At 43.6% G+C, this 20,007-nt stretch overlaps 1 protein-coding gene across 2 annotated transcripts; it reads left to right on the forward strand.

Moving 5' to 3' along the window:
* The first annotated feature begins 1,310 nt into the window (after positions 1 to 1,310).
* On the forward strand, positions 1,311 to 20,007 carry PCTP (phosphatidylcholine transfer protein). Of its 2 annotated transcripts, XM_088661375.1 has the most exons (7): positions 1,311 to 1,875; positions 8,538 to 8,655; positions 15,660 to 15,739; positions 16,050 to 16,221; positions 18,224 to 18,291; positions 19,385 to 19,543; positions 19,639 to 20,007. In XM_088661375.1, exons 1-6 carry the CDS (start codon positions 1,522 to 1,524, stop codon positions 19,445 to 19,447), a joined length of 855 nt encoding a protein of 284 aa, XP_088517501.1. In that variant the 5' UTR covers positions 1,311 to 1,521; the 3' UTR covers positions 19,448 to 19,543; positions 19,639 to 20,007. The 2 variants fall into 2 exon arrangements, with proteins under 2 accessions (XP_088517501.1, XP_034963833.2); XM_035107942.3 differs by lacking the exon at positions 19,639 to 20,007 and having other exon boundaries at positions 1,322 to 1,875; positions 19,385 to 19,595.

Genomic DNA, 20,007 nt, shown 5'->3' on the forward strand with positions numbered 1-20,007 from the left:
ACAACACATTAAAGCAACTGAGGATCCTTACTGGCAGATAAACGGGCAGAGTGCAAGACGAAAGCATAGAAAAGGCAATGAACTAGGCATAATCTGGAAACATTTCAAGTACTGTACTTTATTCAAAACCTCCGTTTCTCTAGTGCAAGCCCTAGTCAGATTGAAGGCACAACACCTTCAGACTGGGAGTAATCACCACCCTTCAAACTGATGTCAGGGGAAAGAAAGCTCTTGACTTCAACATCCAGAGAACCCTGGCAGAACTTAATACCGGTAGCTATTTCAACTGCAGGTGGTGAATCCTTGGAAAACTCTGAGCTCTGGCTGGCTTTCCTCTTAAACCAGGGGGCTGTAAATCATTGTTTCGCCTACAGCGAAAAGCAGGGTTATTTACCAGTGAAATGGGGGTTATAATCCATCCAAGTTATGTTGAGTACAGAAGGAGGTGGCAGCAGCTACTGCAATGTAATCACTAAGTGTTTCACAGGTGTATTATCTCATGTATGAAGTTACAGGTAGGTAGCCGTGTTGGTCTGAGTCGAAGCAAAAAATAAAAAAATTCCTTCAGTAGCACCTTAAAGACCAACTAAGTTTATATTTTGGTATGAGCTTTCGTGTGCATGCACACTTCTTCAGATACATCTTCATGTATGAAGATACACTCATGTATGAAGTGTCAGTAGGGATGAGGCTAGCTAGGTCATGGTGAAAAGGAGTGAGTGGGAAGGCACTCTTCAAACCCCAGAGAAATCCCTCTCCCGCCCCCCCGCCCCCCATATAGTTACTTCCTATGTTCAGGCTGGTCCTCCTGGCTCAAATGTAGCCCATGGGACCCACACTCCAAGACAGGGAAGGAGAACCTGAGTGCACTCTGCACAGACTCAGAGGCACAATCTATATTGCAGGGTAGATCCATGGCTTTCAGAAAGAGGGTGGTGGGGCTTGAACTGAAGAGATGCGTTAACCTCTAACAACAACAACAAGAAGAAGACAAACAGCAGAGGGGGTGCCCTATGCAGCAGCACTCCAACTCTTCGACCAAAGGGGAGGGCAGCATGGTTGTAGCCGGGGTGGTGGTGGGTACAGCTGCCCCTCTAAAATAAGTCAATAAATAAAAAAATGCTTAACTAAGTAACATAAAATAAGTAAATAAATAAATAAAAATACTTAACTAACTAAAATAGGTAAATAAATAAAAACCGACCAATTGCGTAGCAGATAACTCGGTTATGCCCCCCCAACATAACGCCTGCACCCCCCCCCCAATTAAATCCTACAAAAAGCCCCTCCCCAACAACGACCCCGCTTGGGAGGCACGAGAAGCGGGCTTTAGAGACCCCCGACGGGGTGAGGGGGTGGGGTGGGGAGCGATCTGAACCCAGGCCTTCCTCGGCGTCCCTATCCAGGCACTCTCACCGCGGCACCGCCCCCGCCCCGTTCGACGGCAGAAAGAGGTTCGGGGGGCGTCGCGAGCAGCTCGGCCTCCATCGCCGTCGAGGCCACCCGCCGCCGCCGCGGGCCATGTGCCTCCCGGAGGCCTTCCGCGCCCTGGTGCAGAGGCGCCCGAAGGTTCTGCCGCCGGCGAAGGCGAAGGGCGGGCATCGGAGGTGGTGGTGGTGGCCGGCCCGCTGCTTGCCCGTGTCGTCGGGGATGTCCCGCGGCGCCAGCGCCGGCCCCTCCTCGTCGTCGTCGTCCTCGTCTTCGTCCTCCACGTGCTGCTCTTCGCGCAAGGCGGAGCAAGCCCGGGGCCACTTCGGCGAAGAGCAGTTCCTGGCCGTTTGCCGGGAGTCGGCCAAGCCCCGGGAAGCGGCCAGGGCCGCCTGGGAGCTCATGGCCGAGACCGCCAGCTTCTGCATCTTCCGGCTCTTCGACGAGGTGCGAGGGCGGACAGGGGCGCCGGCGCTGCGGCCGGACGAGAAGGGAAGGGGGAAAAGGGCCGCCGAGGCCTAGGCGGAGCAAAGGAGCCTGAGGGAAGGGCGCCGCGTTGCCGTGGAAACGCGAGGGAAAGAGGAGGCCTCCAAGCTGTTTGGGGACTACAATTCCCGCCATCCCCGGCCACTGGTCCTGCTAGCTAGGAATGATGGGAGTTGTAGTCCAACAACAGCTGGGGCCCCAAGGTTGAGAAACACTAGGCCCGGGTTGCCCATACTGTACTGTACTTGGGTTTCCAGCTGTTTTTGCGGCAGTTCCCACTATCCCCAGCCACTGGTCCTGCTAGCTAGGGATGATGGGAGTTGTTAGGCCAGGCCAGGGGTGACCATACAGTCATACCTCGGTTTAAGTACGCCTCTGTTTGAGTATTTTCAGTTTAAGTACTCTGCGGACCCGTCTGGAACGGATTGATCCACTTTCTATTACTTTCAATGGGAAAGTTCACTTCAGGTTAAGTAAGCTTCAGGTTAAGTACAGACTTCCGGAACCAATTATGTTTGTAAACCCAGGTACATTGGTTTTCCAGCTGTTTTTGTGACAATTCCCGTCATTCCTGACCACTGGTCCTGTTAGCTAGGGATGATGGGAGTTGTAGTCCAACAACAGTTGGGGGCCCAAGGTTGAGAAACACTAGGCTGGGGTTGACCATACTTGGGTCTCCAGCTGTTTTCACAGCAATTCCCATCATTCCCAACCACTTTTCCTGCTAGTTAGGGATGATGGGAATTGTAGTCCAAAAACAGCTGGGGACCAAAGGTTGAGAAACACTCTGTGGGGCAGCAGCTCTTTTTGTTAGTCAGACCCCCCTGGCCAAACTTCAACCCGGCCTTTCCTCCACAGTGGCCTGTGGGGCTCCCTCCCTCTCATGCCCCATGAACCTCACAACAAGCCTGCAAGGTAGGTCAGGCAGAGAGAAAGATGGCTGGCCCCAAGCTATCCTGCTGAGAGCTTTGTTCCTGAGGGGGTTTTGAACCTGAGGCCTCCGTTGCACTTCAAAAACCACTTCCAGCCTTTGGAGGCGTGGGGAATGCACCATGTTTTCCAACTCCTATTCTCTACTACAGCATGCTCTCGTTTGTTGGACATGTCTCTTCTTCAAAGAAATAGATTACAAAGTTCCTGAACATGTACAAAATGCATTGCCTTTCCGCTGAGCAACAGCAGCCTCTCATTATTTAAGGAGAAGCACCGCTATATCAAACAAAACAGGGCTGGCAAGGTAAGATGATTGCCTCTTGGAGCAGGATCCACAGGGGCAGCAGATCCCAATGTAGATCTTTATTGTTCCTAGGGTTGCCATAAAAAAATCCTGCTCTCCATTATGGTCCTCCTTTGTTTATCCACACCCATGTAGGAGCAGGGCTTCTTCCTTCCAGGACAGATTACAAGACTTGCTCAGAGGCCTGAACCTCATTTGAAAAATTAAGATTTACTTCTACCTCTCTTTTCAGTATTAGATTTTTTGTGAGTGAACTTTAAAGGATACACGTGTAGTATTGCAAAACATATGCCAGAAGGCAGCCCCTGGCCATTGCATTGTTCCTACCGGTATGTACAGTACAGGAAAAGCAGAAATCAAAGATGCAGTAATAGTGAACAGCTTACCTGTTGCGCTTCTACCTATCATGCAGGTGTTAGAGACATAATAGCACTGCCAGGAAGGAAAACAACAACTAGTTAATGCCCTGGTGTGGGAGATAACAAATGGACAGAATCAACCAGGGGAGCAGAGGGGCAGGGAAGTGTGCATTATGTGACCATGAAATAGACAGGGTCCTCCCTTGAGATGTAGTAGCAGAATTTGGGTATTCCAGATAGGAAGCTTTCTGTAGAGTACTGATCAGCAACTGACAGCCTATGGGTCAAACCTGGCTGGGTGTGGAGTGTGCTTCTGGATTTAGATCGACAAGCATTTTGCCGTAACTATAGTGGGGTTAGCCCCATTTTTCATGGGTGTTTTGCTTCTGTGTCATCCCGTCCTTCAAGACCTTTCATGATCCTGAGGCTTCTATTTTCTTTTAGTCTTCTGCTTCCCAGACCTGAGAGGAGATGAGACTTGAGTACTAACAGCTGGACTTTGTCTTGTTTAACCATGGGGGTGCACTACAGTTGTCTGTTTTTCTTTTCCCTTGCTCCCTTTCACAGGAAGTTTTGTAGGACAATCTTTGAGAACCTGTGCTGATCTAATCCTTGGTTCAAGGATTAGCTTTTTCTTTTTCTTTTTACAGCATCCTTGAATGGGTCAGGGAGGTGGGCAGGATGCCAGGAGTACAGACACAGGCAGAGTTTATTCTTTCTTTCCCTTCCAAAGCAGTTTGTGTCCTTGGAAAAACTGCATTTTTAAAAAAACCTACAAACTCTTCTCCTTTTTTTGTCCCTTACTGAAAGGGTATGGGAAGCTGGAGTGGGCTTGAGAGTTAGAAGACGAACAATATTTTCTAAACGCTGCAACCTACACTTTCAAGTAGCTTGTTTTCTTGAAGAGTTCTGCTTGCTGCACTTGTGTGTTCAAATTTACTCCATTTAATTTCTTGTCATGAGCTTATTTACTCAGGTAGAACAGTACTATGCTCTTATCTTGGCCGTGGGCTAGTGTGGGCCTCTACATAGCTCCATCCTTATTTCAGACATAATGATATATCATTACAGTAATGTTGAAAACCAGGTATCACCCAGCCCTAGATGGCAGCAACCTCGCCACTCTTAATTCATTGCTGAAGCCAGTATGACAGCCCTTGCCATCATATTCCTAGATCTGTCTGGCCCAGATATCTCTGTTTTAAATTGATTTCACTCTTGTATACGTTTGAGGACAAATCCCAGCCACCTCAGCACAGATTTCAGACTGCTTCCGCTTCAGGATAAATAGCTGGCCAACTCAGCAGGGCATTCTACCTTGAAATACTGAAGCCCTGCTGGTTTATTGGCCAAGAGGAAAACTTTGTGGGCTGCCTGTGGTCAGAGACAGCGTGATTCAAGCAGCTGGCAGAGATGCCTGGAAGTGGAGTCTAGCGCAGGCAGGAAGCCCAATTCTCTACCAGCCGAAGTGCTATCAAAATTGGGACGTGCGTTGGTGGAATGCTTGAAGCCTCAGCTATTTTGGTGTGTGTTGCATGGCCCTGCTGCATTAGATACAACAGGAATTTGGATAATTGGGGTCCTGGAAGTAATGTATTTTAAATGTTAGGTTGTTTTGTTGGTGTGATATTTCTATCCAGTCAGCAAATGCTGACATGGATCAAAAACAATTTCACATGTGGCTTGTATGTTTAATTTTGTTTTTTTTTTAATGGGAATACAAGATCTGCATTGGTCAGACTGATTATTGAAATAAGAAATGCCTCTCTTCTGATTTCTCTTCTACTATAGGAACAATCACACTGTCATCCCAGTGAGGCTCAAAGGCCATTTAAGCCCTGCCTGGGAGGTCATTCTAAGTTTACATGGTGATTGTTTGGAGACTGGAATACAGTATCATCCCTCAAGAAGAAAGTATGCTTGGCTCGGTTTTAAAGCAAGCAATTTGTTATATTTGTTTTATCAAAACAAACGCTGCAGTTTGTAGACATATGCCAGCAGCGCAAGTTAAAACAGGTTGGCAGGTAGCGTAAGTGATGGAATCCATCTGCTACAGTGGTGCCTTGCTTTACGAACTTGATCCGTTCCGGAAATCCATTCTGAAACCAAAGCATTCTTAAACCAAGGCGTGCTTCCCCATAGCCGCAGGGGACTCTATTTTCAAATGGAACACACTCAACAGGAAGCGAAACATGTTCTCCTTCCAAGGCAAAGTTCACAAACCAAAACACCTACTTCCGGGTTTGCAGTGTTCTTAATCCAAGTTGTTCATAAACTAAGCTGTTCTTAAACCAAGGTACCACTGTAATTAGAGGCATGCAAAATAAGTAGGTGTATGGATGTTGGGATTACATAGCTTTTCTTCACATATTTGCACTTCTTTTTAATTAGGGTTGCCTTGTTAATTCTCTGATGGACAGCTTTTTTAACTATTGTAGTACAGTAGTATCATACTGTGGTAACCCATGATAGCATGCTTTGCTCTGGCCTTTGACCCCTGAGGTGTACAATTTTAGGACCCACCCTATTTTTGTGGGGGGTTGGGGTTGGGGGGGGTGCGTGATTGTAAGTTTTAAAAGTATTTAATGTTGTATTTTAAATTATTGTAACCTGCCCTGGGACCATGGGGTGAAGGTTGGGCAATAAAATTATAGTAATAATAATTTACAGTTTGCAAACATGCCTGAGGAACAGAGGATTGGAAACGAAACCTGGAACTTTAAGGGTTCTAGCAAGTGTCCCAGAGTTGCTTTAAAAAAGAAAAAAAGAGAGGCTTTGCTTGCTGACTAAAGCCAGCTTTATCACATACTATGAATAAACAAATATATAAAATAAACCAGAAAGAAAAAGCTCTCAAAGTGCCCAAAATATTTTATAACCCACACCTTTCTTTTTTGCTTTTAAAGATATCTGTGTCACTATAGCAACTTTGGTAGAAATCTCTACAGTAAATACAGGAAAGTCTCTTTGTGGTGGAAAGCTACTAACACTGCCAGAGCGGTGGGATCATACTAAAATCTAGACTAGCTATAGGCGGTGGTTTGTCTTTTGAATTTATTGTTTTCATAATGCAGACTAATGTTTAACAATTTTGTTTTGTTTTGTTACTGCGATGGTCCAGTCTGAGAACACTTTATGGTATACTGTATGTTTTCCAGCCTTCTAAACAAACATCTCCTGTAATCTAGAGGCACATCATAATCTCACTTTCAGTTGATACTCACATTCTTTTCGTACAGGAAAATAGGTTTGCTAACCTTTGAAAGCTCAGATTAACTGAGATATTGCAAGCCTTGTGAACTAAAACCACAACTAAAATCATCTGTTGTGGTAGATGATGGTCTAGACTCCAGACTCTTCTTGTGATGTTCTGCAGTAAAGGGTAGTCCTTTAAATGGAGGTAGAGCGATTTTACAGAGTATAAAATTTCAGGAATCACTCTTAAATAACTGCAGGCTTGATGTATCTTTGGAAAATAGAACTCAGGAGGGCGTAGGCTTGGGTGGAGGTCTACTTCACGTTGCCAGAATTTGTTTGTGAAGCAGTGTTGTAATGCCTTATTACAAAATGCTGTGTGAGTCATGCCGTATCTTTATTTCAAATATTTCCTTTCTTTAAATGATGGGTTCATAAAGGGTCTAGCTGACCGTGCTGAAGGATGAAGTGATGTTTATTGAATGAGAAAGTTCATGATAATAGAGCTCTGTTAAAAAAATTAATTTTACAGAATACAAGACTGAAAAGGGTAAAAGGTAGTTTAAATTCCATTCACGTGTACTGTGCTTTGACATTTTTGCATCTCCTCGATGAATTAGACCCGAAAACCTTCTGTTTCTGCAATTGGTATTGCTAGCAAATAATTTCAACTCTCTGAACAAAGGGTTATCCAACTCTTAGTGTAAGGGTTGTTTGATTTGTGCAGAGAGCACCACTAAGTCAGACAAAACAAAATAAATAACATGAATTTTTCTGGACTGGTGAAGATGGGGGTGGTGGTTTGCTGGAGTCTAACAAAAGTAGAATACAGTGGAACCTCGGTTTATGAACACCTCGGTTTATGAATTTTCAGTTTATGAACGCCGCGGACCCATCTGGAACGGATTAATTCACTTTCCATTACTTTTAATGGGAAAGTTCGCTTCGGTTTATGAACGCTTCAGTTTATGAACAGACTTCCGGAACCAATTGTGTTCATAAACCGAGGTACCACTGTACAGTCAGAGTGCTGAAATATAGCTATCATAACAGAAGTATGACTCCCGCTGCAGTTTATGTTTCAAAGGATAAAGGGGGATTAGATGCTGATAAGACTTTCATTTAACTATACTGTACAGTAGTCTCTGATATTTAAAATAAACAACTAAGTTATATTTATAACACCCCCTTATATATAGGATGACTTCTATGTCACCTAGTGTGTAAATATGAGAAAGCATTATTGCTTTTGAGTAATATGTTTAAGGTTCAAAATAAAAATAAAAAATCCTTCCAGTAGCACCTTAGAGACCAACTAAGTTTGTCATAGGTATGAGCTTTCGTGTGCATGCACACTTCTTCAGATGCACACGAAAGCTCACACCTATGACAAACTTAGTTGGTCTCTAAGGTGCTACTGGAAGGATTTTTTATTTCATACCTATGACAAACTTAGTTGGTCTCTAAGGTGCTACTGGAAGGATTTTTTATTTTTATTTTGACTGCGTCAGACCAACACGGCTACCTACCTGTAACTATGTTTAAGGTTATATAGAAAAAAAGATATCTCCAGCCTAGCAGAGAGATTGGTATATATTTTAAGATAAGTCTGTCATCGAGCAGTCCAGTTCTTTAGGCAAATGGACCAACTCACCTCTATTTTGACGCAAACATCACAGAGTATATTTATATCTTGTAAATGTATTCATTGTGCAAGCACAGTGGTATAAAAGAGTATTTGGGGACATTGCTAGTGCAACCAAGCAAAGGCCTGAAATACAGGATTCTTGATTCTCCCCCACTGCTCCCTCCTATTTCTCTTGCTTTTTCAGAAATCTGGACTGTACGAATATAAAGTCTATGCCACTCTTGGTGATTGTTCCCCAGATGTATGTGCAGAAGTGTACATGGATTTAACCTACAGAACAAAATGGGACCGGTATCTTAGAGGTCAGTAAATTATTCAAGACCAAAATGTCATTTTCTTTGGTCACTGTGATTGGTTCCTTCCCTCCGCTCCTTGACCACCATCGTTTCTAAGATTCTTTTACTTCGCTCTTTCAAGTGCTCTGTACAGTTTTCAGTATGAAAAATACATGAATTCGATTTCCATTTCCAAAGCATAAATGCTGTTTGAAAATATATTGCATTGTTTATTGAGTTCTCTTGAAAATATAGTCACCCACTTGTGATGCCCTGAAAAACAAATGTGAAGCAATGTGTTTCTTGCTAGCCACTTTTTGTGTTAAAACCAACATTCTTAGATCCATCAACACTGTTCTTGTGTTGGTTTATGGGTAAACGGATTTGTCTCTTGATCATTATGTGACATCTGGGGAATCTGAGGCCTGGTGTTTGATACCCCCTTAATCACCAGTTTTTTTTATTAGATTGTTAGACAGATGCAAAAGCAGAAACTAATAGTTTTGGAGGCAAAGGGAATCGCAAGTGTTATGCAAGCCACATCTGTTGAAATTCCCTCTCCTGAACATCTGTGAAAAGATGAAGAAGCCTATCCTCTTTTGCAATTGGCTACTAATACCTTCTTTAGCTTTGACCTCTTTGATTCTAGAGAGAATTTCCCCTTATTTTTGTCCAGATGGTTGCTTAAAACAATTATAATAATTTTCAGTACATGGGTTTCCATTCCTCCAAATCAGGGATGCCCCTATGAAATTTAACTTGTATTCTTAAAATTCTTCTGATTTCCCTCAGAATTCCTCATATGTTTTGCATGGGCAGGAGCCTCCAGATTTGCCTCTTAGTATCACTAAGGTGAACTTGGTGGCAACTTAAGGGTGTGTGAAATTGAGAAATAGCATGAGTCCTCTTGGAAGTTCTTGTTTTACCTCAACATTAATTCCGATGCAGTTTTGCGTGAAGCAAGAACTTCCACTTTTGCCACCAAAATTTGCTTTAGGTGAAATTTGTCAGAGGTGGTGTCATGTCATACTGTTGTGTACATCTTTATTTAACAGAATGACATTTGTGCATTTCCATCCCTATCCTAAACTTCAAAGATCCGGTTCTGTTCTCCATGTTTAGTTTAAACAGGTGACTATTTCCATATAAACTATACATGACATCCTTATCTAGTTGTGCAACGTATCATATGGTGATCCAGCTGTAGCAGTACCTAAGATTAGGTAAAGGTAAAGGGACCCCTGACCATTAGGTCCAGTCGTGACTGACTCTGGGGTTGCGGCGCTTGTCTCATGTTATTGGCCGAGGGAGCCGGCGTACAGCTTCCAGGTCATGTGGCCTGCATGACAAAGCTGCTTCTGGCGAACCAGAGCAGCGCACGGAAATGCCGTTTACCTTCCCGCTGTAGTGTTACCTATTTATCTACTTGAACTTTGACGTGCTTTTGAACTGCTAGGTTGGCAGGAGCTGGGACCGAGCAATGAAGGGTTTAAATTAAAGCGCCTCCTTATGAGGAAAGGCTATGAACTTATCAACAATGTGGAAAGAGGGAGGAAGGGGACCCCCTCTTCATTCCCCTTCCTTTCCTCTCTTATTTGGTGATTGGTGTATATATGGTAAAGGTAAAGGTACCCCTCACTGTTAGGTCCAGTCGCGGATGACTGGGGTTGCGCGCTCATCTCGCTCTATAGGCCGAGGGAGCCGGCGTTTGTCCGCAGACAGCTTCCGGGTCATGTGGCCAGCATGACTAAGCTGCTTCTGGCGAACCAGAGCAGCACATGGAAACGCCGTTTACCTTCCCCCCGGAGTGGTACCTATTTATCTACTTGCACTTTGACGTGCTTTCGAACTGCTAGGTTGGCAGGAGCAGGGACCGAACAATGGGAGCTCACCCCGTCGCGGGGATTCGAACCGCCGACCTTCTGATCGGCAAGCCCTAGGCTCTGGTTTAACCCACAGCGCCACCCACGTCCCAATACCTAAGATTACTCCCTGCTGAAACCACTACTCTTGGAGTTTCTTCATGCACAGCTAGTCCTGATTACATGTTTCTGCTGACACCTTTTAGAAGATAGCATGGTAATGACTTTTCGGCCCTAGAACAAGAGAGCATTTCTCAAGACATCACACTGAATTTGGTGACATCGGTTAATGTTGGAAAGCCATTTATTCTAAGTAGCACCCATGGAAAAGCATTTTAAGATGTATCCTTCCAAAGAAATGGTGCTCTGTTTTTCTTCAGTTGGTGGAAACTGCTTTCCAGCCATCACCCTCACCCTCCTCTTTTGCTCAAGTAATTTAGGACACTGCCTGCGATGCACTGTTTCTCCATACGTTAGAATAGTTTTGTTCTAATTATATATTGAGTTTTCCTTGATTCACACTACTGACAGAGCACTTTCAAGTTGCAACAACTGCCCTTCCCTATCATGTAAAGTAGATTTTCCCATTATGTCCACATGTATCAATTATGTGTTGAAGTTAACTTGAGTGTCCCTTGAGATACATGGGGAAGGCTTGGTCATCTTGGCTAACTTTTAGCTATTGTGAGATTAATAAGAGCAGATGCACTATCTTCCATTGGGATGAAGCTATATTACTGCATGCCACAGACACAAAGGGTGGGGAAGGAAACCCATGACTTCAGCATGGCAGGGGCAATAGGATATGAATGTCCCCATCTGCAAATGACTCACAATGTCTGATTTGCAGAGCTTCACATATTTTGGCCTACGGTAAGCAGGGAATGTTTCAAATATCTTCCATTATCTCTTGTGTGATGCCACGCTCACATCTATGTTATATAATATATCAATATCAGTATCAATATATATAGCATATTAGATGTCCATTGTCATTCAGACAAGATGTTTTCAAAAGGTGAATACTAAAATATTTCTGGTGCGTTTCTTAACTTAAGACTGTGGAACTTCCACAAAGAGCGAAGTTTTGATTTGTGTGTGTGTGTGTGCATAGACAATATTGCATACTTTGATTAATCAATTTTAAAGAACAAAATTATGCATTATTATTGTTATTGTTATCAATTTTATACCCCACCTTTTCCCCAATGGGACTCTACATTCACAAGAAGAAACATTTCGATAATTTCCAGTGTACTAAAATGAAGTGGCAAATTATTCTTGCAACTTTAGTAATGAATAATGAGATTTTAATATCGATGGGCATGATTCACCTTAGTGCAGGCATAGGCAACCTTGGCTCTCCTGATGTTTTGGAACTACAACTCCCATGATCCCTAGCTAACAGGACCAGTGGTCAGGGATCATAGGAGTTGTAGTTCCAAAAACATCTGGAGAGCCAAGGTTGCCTATGCCTGCCTTAGTGTCTATGCTGGAAGCCTACTGATTAGACCACTTAGATTAGCAGGGGGAGCAGCAAAATGTCTTTTCAGTAGCAATCTCTCGTCTTCTTGGTGCTCTTCCCCAAGGGCCCCTTGTGTGAGAGGGCTTTATGGGGCAGCAGGGGGCTACCTCTGGAAGTGAGGAGATTTGGAAAAACAAACATATGATCTGAGAACCCATGCATCTCAGTAGGGCACTGTAGCTTATTTCACCATATTTCCCCAGTTTTTGAACCCATGGACATTTCTGCAGTCCGTGCTTTGATAGTGAGCTTGGAAAGGTTGTTTTGGAAAGGCAATAAAAGGTGAACAAAGGTAACAGTATGAACAGATTTACAGACATCGGAGACATATTAACCAGCAAGCCATCCTCACTGCCCTTAATCTAGTCTATCTCACTCTTTGGGGAATATTGAAAGAAGCTATACTCTGCAAGTAATAGGATGACATAAGATATAATAATAGCATGTCTTCTCAAATAATAGGGTTCAGTTTGTCCTTCTGGTATGTGAAAGAAAATATCCATTTAAAGTGAAACTCTCTGTATTGCCCATTAAACTGAACATGTCAAATATTACTCTTTTTCTCACACCTTCACTTTTGAGTTTCCTTGCTGCTTAAGACGTAGGAAACTGAATAGGTTGTCAAATGGCACCAAGTTAATACTCCAGTGACCTCTGGTGGAAAATGTGATATTCTTTGGTATCTTATTGCATTGTGGGAACAGCACTATCCATCAAACAGCTGGCATTACATATTACATCACACGGAAATAATGTATTCCAAGACAATAACTTGTTAGGCCCCTTCATATGTTTGTGAGGAATACTGGCATCTCAGCATATGTGTCTGCAGCAAAATAGTTCCTCCTGCAGCCATTCCCACATTCATTGGAAAAAATGCAGCATCTGAAGTGACTTTTATGGTCTGCCTGCCATAGCTACTCGGGAAGATAAGGAACTTTAGGTAAAGGTAAAGGGACCCCTGACAATTAAGTCAAGCCACAAACGACTCTGGCATTGCGGCACTCATCTCGCTTTCAGGGCCGTCTTAAGCTCATCGGGCGCCCTGGTGCAGGGATCCCTGGGCTGCCCCCCCTTTAAAAAAACAAAACAAAAACCAGGGACTGGCCTGCCATCACCTCTACGCTGCGTTTCATTGGTAGAGCTGCTGCCATGTGGCGTCACCTCTACCAATGAAATGCAGCGCCAGAGTGAGGGATGACCCCAGCACTGCAGAGGGTCCTAGTGCCCCTGCTCCACTCGTTTACCTCTCTTCCCTGAGCGGAGCGGCTGGCGGGCGTCCAGGAAGAGGGAGGCCGCCGCGCAGCTCCCCCACTTGCTGGGACGCCCCTCAGTGCCCCGGTGCCCCGTGCCACTAGGGCCAATGGGCGAGCCGCCCCTGCTCGCTTTACAGGACAAGGGAGCTGGCGTTTGTCTGCTTCTGCAGACAATTTTTCTGGGTCATGTGGCCAGCATGACTAAGCTGCTTCTGGTGAAACCAGAGCAGCACATGGAAATGCCGTTTACCTTCCCACCAGAGCGGTACCTATTTATCTACTTTCACTGCGTGCTTTCGAATTCAGAGAATACCTTTTCCTGCCCCATTGGAACTTCCCCAGCTTTTGAGATCTGTCCATGAAGCCTACCTACTGGAGAAGAAGGCTTAAGTTAGGGCAGGGTTTCCCAAACCGTGGTCTGTGAACGATCAGTGGACTGCAAGAATAATTCAGGTGGTCTCTGGCATGACTCTGGATTTTTGGTTAAATATTGGCGACAACACACCCACTGCATTTAATTCATTTTGGTTTTTTAAAATTGCATTTGAATTGCTGCTTTTATTGTAATTTATTGTGTTATAATTTGAATTCTATGGAATACAATAAAATACAATATATGAGAAATAAAAGATGCTTTAAAATACATTTAAAAACTGTATAGCATATAGCACGGTGCATTACAAACTGTACAACAGGCAGGAAAAAAATGTGGCCTGTCACAATCTTGCATCAGTAATCCATGGGGGGGGGGCATTTGGGAATTACTGATTTAGGGCTTTTTCAGTCATGACACTGCAGTTTTAGAATTCTCTCCTTGATTAGGCCTGGCCTCAACTTTCTTTTCTATAGTCCTTGGTAACAAATGTCCTCTCAAGTAATGGGGCTGTTGTAGGCCTGATTTCTCCAAACTGGGTGAAAGACCATTAATATGGTAAAAGCAGGTATCAAATGATGCGCACGGGAGAAGAAAATCCTAGTTTCACAAATACACTTGCAGGGTCTGAACAGGTGGTGACAGGCCTGCTCAGTAAGGAGGGACATGATAGAGATAAATAAGATTTTGCTTAATGTGTAGAAATTTCCCCCCCTCCCCGGTAATACTAGAACATGGGATTACCTAAGATCATATTCTGAGGCCCTTCTTCGTGTGCCTCCTCCTCGAGAGGTCCGGAGGGTGGCAACACGAGAACGGGGCCTTCTCTGCAGTGGCTCCCCTTCTGTGGAATGCTCTCCCCAGGGAAGTTCATCTGTTGCCTTCATTATACACCTTTAGGCACCAGGCAAAAACGTTCCTTTTTAATCAGGCCTTTGGTTGATCAGGTTAACATCCTATGCCCTTTTAAAATGTGGCTCTTTTTTGGGTGTGTGTGTGTGTGTGTGTGTGTGTGTGTGTTATTGGGTTGTTGTTTTTATTTTATTTTGATTTTATTTTCTGTGAACCGCCCTGAGGCCTCTGGGTATTAATAATCATAATAAAACAATAATCTAATGAAATTTAATGTTGGAAGATTTAGGTGAGACAAAAGGAAAACTTCACACAACCCATTGTTAGGTGGGCATTTGCTACCACAAGATACAACACTATTCACTGGATGGTTTTAAAGGTTTTTTTTTTTTTTAAGACAAATAGTGGGGGGAAACTTCATGAAAGGCTGCTGGCTGTGAAACTGTATCTGTGTAGTGCCTCTGGTACCTCTGAACATGAGCTGCTGGGGAGCACAAGTTGGGAGAATCCTGCTTGTGAGCAGGGGCGTCTTACCTATAGAGGCTAGTGGTGCACCGCGCCAGGGTGTGAAGTTCTGGAGGGCGCCAGGAAAGAGGCGGAGGCTGGACGCGGCGCCTCCCGGCATCAGCTTGCCACCCCCGCGCACCTCCACCATGCTGCGCTGAAGTAGTGCTGCGCCCAGAGCCTCCGTCTGCCATGGCCACTGCGGCATGAAGCAGCCAGCTGAGCCGGGAGGCACCGCATCCAGCCTCCGCCTCTTCCCCGCCGGAGGAGCCCCCTTCCAGCCGCTGCCTGCCTCCTCCAGCCCCACCAGCAGTGCCATTCTGTCTATTTAAAAAAAAAAACTCTGGGAAATGGGGGGGGGCGCTGAAGGGAGCTTTGCACCACGGTGCCAGCTATGCTTAAGATGGCCCTGCTTGTGAGTTTCCCATACACATTTGGATGGCCATTGTGAGAACAGGAATCTTGACTAGATGAGCTTTTGGGTCAAATTCTTTAAAAAAGAACCAATTATGTCTATCCCTTTGTGCCCGACCCTTGTCACTGACACATATACAGTTATGCTTCGTGTCTGACTCCTGTCACATTTTCAGCCCACCTTATGTAAGTCCAGCTGAATAAAACATAGTCTGCATCTAACACATTTCCCCTCCGATTTTTAGATATAAGTGAGAAACCTTTTGAGGGCAGAACAGTAATCCGCTGGGAAGTGAAGTTCCCTTTCCCCATGGCAAATAGAGATGTATCCTTTCAAGTCTTGAGTTGCAGTTTTGCTCTTAATATTTGAGGCTGCAAACTCCTCACAGCACAGTTTCTGCAAGTTTAAATGAGGTAAAAATGGACTCTTAAGGGAAAAGAAAAAGTTAAGACTTTGATGCGCATTCTTGTGAACCATATTCCGTCATACCCTTTGAGAAGCAAAACAAAAACAAATGCAGGCTTCTTGAAACAGGATTGCTTTTTTTATTTGCACCAGTATACCTTCTGTCTCGATTATATATGTATGTTATATATACAGACACATCCTGATTATTTCTTAAACTTCAGCATAGTATGTTTTCGTACGTGAGCGTAAAGATATGGAACTTGAAGGGAAGAAGATCTATGTTATATTGGCTAAAAGCGTGAATACCTCTAAATTCCCAGAGAAGACAGGGATTGTTAGAGTAAAGAATTATAAACAATGTGTGGCCTTTGAAAGCGATGGCAAGAAAGGCTCCAAAGGTAAGAAATCAGTAAAGAACTTTATAGAAATACCTGATTAGAGCTAGTCATGGGGAGAAAGTTCAATTCAATTTGCATTTGAAGGTGAATCTACCTAATACACACTTATCAAAACAAGGCACAAACCTAAAACAGAGCTATCCTTTGAAATTTGCATTTCTCTGAATTTTGCAGTAGTTTCCCAGCCAAGTAGCATGTACACAAATGCATTTTTCAGGATACAGTGTATATATAAGTGCATATATTAAAGAAAACAATATACAGAAATGTATTATATTAGGGGAAATTGCTTGTAAATCTTATTTATGTTTATTTAACAAAAAATTTACTCTGCTTGACTGTAAACACAACCACCTATAAGCAGTTTACAATAGTATAAAAACATTAAGAATTATTGATTAAAAGTGTATATTTGTCAAAATGACATGCAACAATGTGCTTATTTTTGCACTACAGTGTTGGCAAATTTTGCTGATTATTTTAATAAACAAATTTACAAATTGCTGCAGAAGTGTGCAAAACGATTGTGAGAAACAGAAAATTGTCAACCGCAAACGACAGATACGCCTATCCCTTTTTAGAGCAAAAATGTTAAATCTACAAGTTAGGATTGTGAAAAACATATTCACTTGCTTTTTCAGCACTAACAAATTTTTCTAAGAGACTGAAAGCAATATAGTTGAACAGGTGTGTACAAAATAACACTAGAGGCTTGCATCCAATGTTTTGGGTGGTTAATTCTTATGCACACAAGTTTGCTCATCCCGGCCAGCTAATTTGTGTAATCTGGTAACAGGAGTTGCTTAACCACAATGTGATCAGACCAGATTTGTATAAATTCTGTAGGGGCAAAATTAGCAATTGCCTGATTGTTCTTTATTCTGTAGAAGTAAATACTTGTGGGGAGAGTAATTTGTTTCAGTACTGTGGCGGTTTTAGGAATATTAATGATTAACCCTTTGTTACAGCCCACAGCCCTGTTTTGACTCTCCTCCACTGTGGCTGCTATTTGCATAGAGAAGAAAGCTGCAATTGGCACCAGTGGAAGCTTTCCCCCGAGGAACATAGCAGCCACTAGGGGCATGTGGTGTGTGATCCTGATTGGACTGAAGTGGAGACAAGAAGTTAAATCCCCTCTTTACCACCTCCCCAGCCCAATCATATCACTTCTAGCTTTGTGATTATTGTCATACTTCATTTCTAAGACTAGGAAAACTTGCGGATGTCCCAATAATGTGCCAAGTTGGACTTCTGATGCAGATATTGCAGTTCTGCTAATGGGTTCAAGTATCCTAGGCCCTAACTATTTGTAATTCTTTCTAATAGAAATTTTTGCAGGGTTGGGGTTGGCAGGGGGAATCATTTGTTTTTGTACGCACAATCCCTTCCTCTTGGGAGGGAAACATTAGATGTGGTTGGATATGCGTAAAAGTGGCAGAGCTTGCTGAAACTGGGAAACTTTCCTTCCAACTCTGCAACAGGCCTCCACAGCTCCAGAGATGAAATTGAGAAGGATTTTGTCAGTTTAGCTTCTGCAGTGAAGAAAAACCTTTGAATTTATTGCAGAGCTGAATGGGAAGAAAGTGTTTTGCTTTCCTTGCTGCTTTTTTGCAGCTATTGCCCTGGGACCAGACAGTTTACAATTAGTTCTGAACTTACAGGGACAGCAGTTGGGTGTACAAAACATTGCACAATTGAAGAGGGTGGAGGAGAAGAGCTTTTGGGGGAAAGAAAGAAAAACCTCTCGCAGTCATGCAGACGTTGTTCAGAAACCGTTGAGGGGGTTCAGCAAATATATATGATATCGTGGGGTGGAACAGTGGAAAACTCCAGAGAAATAAAGGAATAAATTCTGCACATTTATGGTTCTAAATAACAACACTAAAAGCAGCTTAGATAGCTGCTAGTAAGGTGACCACAAAATAGATATATAAATGAATAGCTGCTGTTGCTTAAATAAGATTTCTGACTGCCTCTTTTCTTCCTTTCTTTTGCTTTAAAGTTTTCATGTCGTACTTTGATGACCCTGGTGGCAAGGTTCCTTCGTGGCTTGTCAACTGGGGAACCAAGGTAAGCAGAGGACTGGAATTTGTAGGGAACCAACCCAGTGGGTTATGCCCGTGGCTTTTCTGGCCTGATTCTCTGTTGCCAGCACTGTAGGCAGAACTACAGGTACTGAAAGGGGAAGAGTCATAGAATTGTAGAGTTGGAAGGGACCCCAAGGGTCATCTAGTCCAAACGCCTGCAAAGCAAGACTCTCAGCTAACGGACCCATGACAGTTGGCCAGCCAATCTCTGCTTCAAAACCTCCGAAGAAGGAAAGTGCACAACCTCCCAAGGGAGACCGTTCCACGGCTCTTATTGTCAGATGTTTTTCCCCCTGATATTTAATCGGAATCTCCTTTCTTGTAACTTTGAGCCACTGGTTAAAATCCTACCCTCTGGAGCAGGAGAAAGCAAGCTCGTTCCCTCCTCCATGTGACAGCCCTTGAGATATTTGAAGATGGCTATCTTCAAATAGAGCCCAGAGCAACAATCCAGACTTGTTTGGTGTCCATTCCCTATTGTCAGTTGCTAGTCTGAGACAATAGCTCCGTTCATGCATTACTCACCTGAAGGTGGGCATCCTGCTAGTGCTGGGGAGGAGGGCTGTGCTCTTGGCCCCTCCCACAGCACCAAGTATACTGCCTTAAAGAGGCCAAAACCTTTCTACTGCATAAATCCATCCAGGAATGATACACATTTAGGATTTGCTTGTACATTTCTGTCCCTTTGAATCTTTTCATCAGAGCCTACAACTCTCACTGGCAATATCAAACAAAAACACTTTCTTCTAAACCTTTCATGGGGCCTTTGGTTTATGTGCTGCTAGCAGCGTGGGATATTGTTTGATTGCTGGATCATGTAAATCTGTATATTTTGAAAAGCTGCAAATGGTGGTGGCATGTTGCTGCTGTGTAGGAGGGTCACCAGGATTAAAGAATTTTAAAAACCAGTTATGAATCCCCCTCTATCCTGGTTTACAATGCTCGTTTAAGCCACAGAGCACAATTACTTTTGTGTTTGAAGTGGCATAGGTGTAACAAACGGTTGAACATCAGTAGTTGCCTACTAGGCCATAAAGTGTAGATGCATAAATATTCTGTGATCCCTTTCTTTACAGACCGGAGTGCCTAACTTCTTGATTGATATGGAGAAAGCTTGCCACAGTTACCGCAAAAGATAAAAATTGCTCCCTGAATGTGATCCAGATTGATAGCTTAAAGGTATATTTTGCATCACTGAATAACATCTGCCTTTTGGGATAGTAATCATGAGCCATGTAAGTTCCCAGGCATGTGACAATGAAACATATTAAAACTTTTCATTTTTCATTTTCCATCTGTTTGATGCACTGCCATTTAATTTTTTTGACAGCTTTCACGTATCATTTCAACATTTGAGGCATGCTGTTTGTGGTTCCACCGCCCTAGTGTAATGATCACCTTTGAACACAGGAGCGCTGATGCATCGCTTCAGTAGAGGGAACACTACTATGTCCAAAGAGGGCTGTGCATGCAGAACTTCTCCCTTCATTGAAACTAGTAGAGAAAGCCATTCTGCAGTGCACTCTGAGCTCTGCATCAAGATGCTCAAGATACAAAGCACACTAGCTGGTCGACAGTGCTAAATAGAACTGTTGGATGCCTTTTAGTTGATCTCTTCTTACTCTGCTCCTCCGCTGTCTTCTAAGAAACGTTACTTAAACAGTTCATTAAAAGGTAAAGTGGACAGGATTTTCAATGA

Source organism: Zootoca vivipara, chromosome 2 (assembly GCF_965207765.1).
Source record: "Zootoca vivipara chromosome 2, rZooViv2.hap1.1, whole genome shotgun sequence".
Taxonomy (NCBI): Eukaryota; Metazoa; Chordata; class Lepidosauria; order Squamata; family Lacertidae; genus Zootoca; species Zootoca vivipara.

Bases quoted from the DNA above. Each gene is read 5' to 3' on its own strand.
- PCTP (XM_088661375.1), top strand. From the start codon at position 1,522: ATGTGCCTCCCGGAGGCCTTCCGCGCCCTGGTGCAGAGGCGCCCGAAG. The intron at 8,656-15,659 runs GTCAGTAAATTA...TCCGATTTTTAG, and splicing joins ATGGGACCGGTATCTTAGAG to ATATAAGTGAGAAACCTTTT. The intron at 18,292-19,384 runs GTAAGCAGAGGA...CTTTCTTTACAG, and splicing joins TTGTCAACTGGGGAACCAAG to ACCGGAGTGCCTAACTTCTT.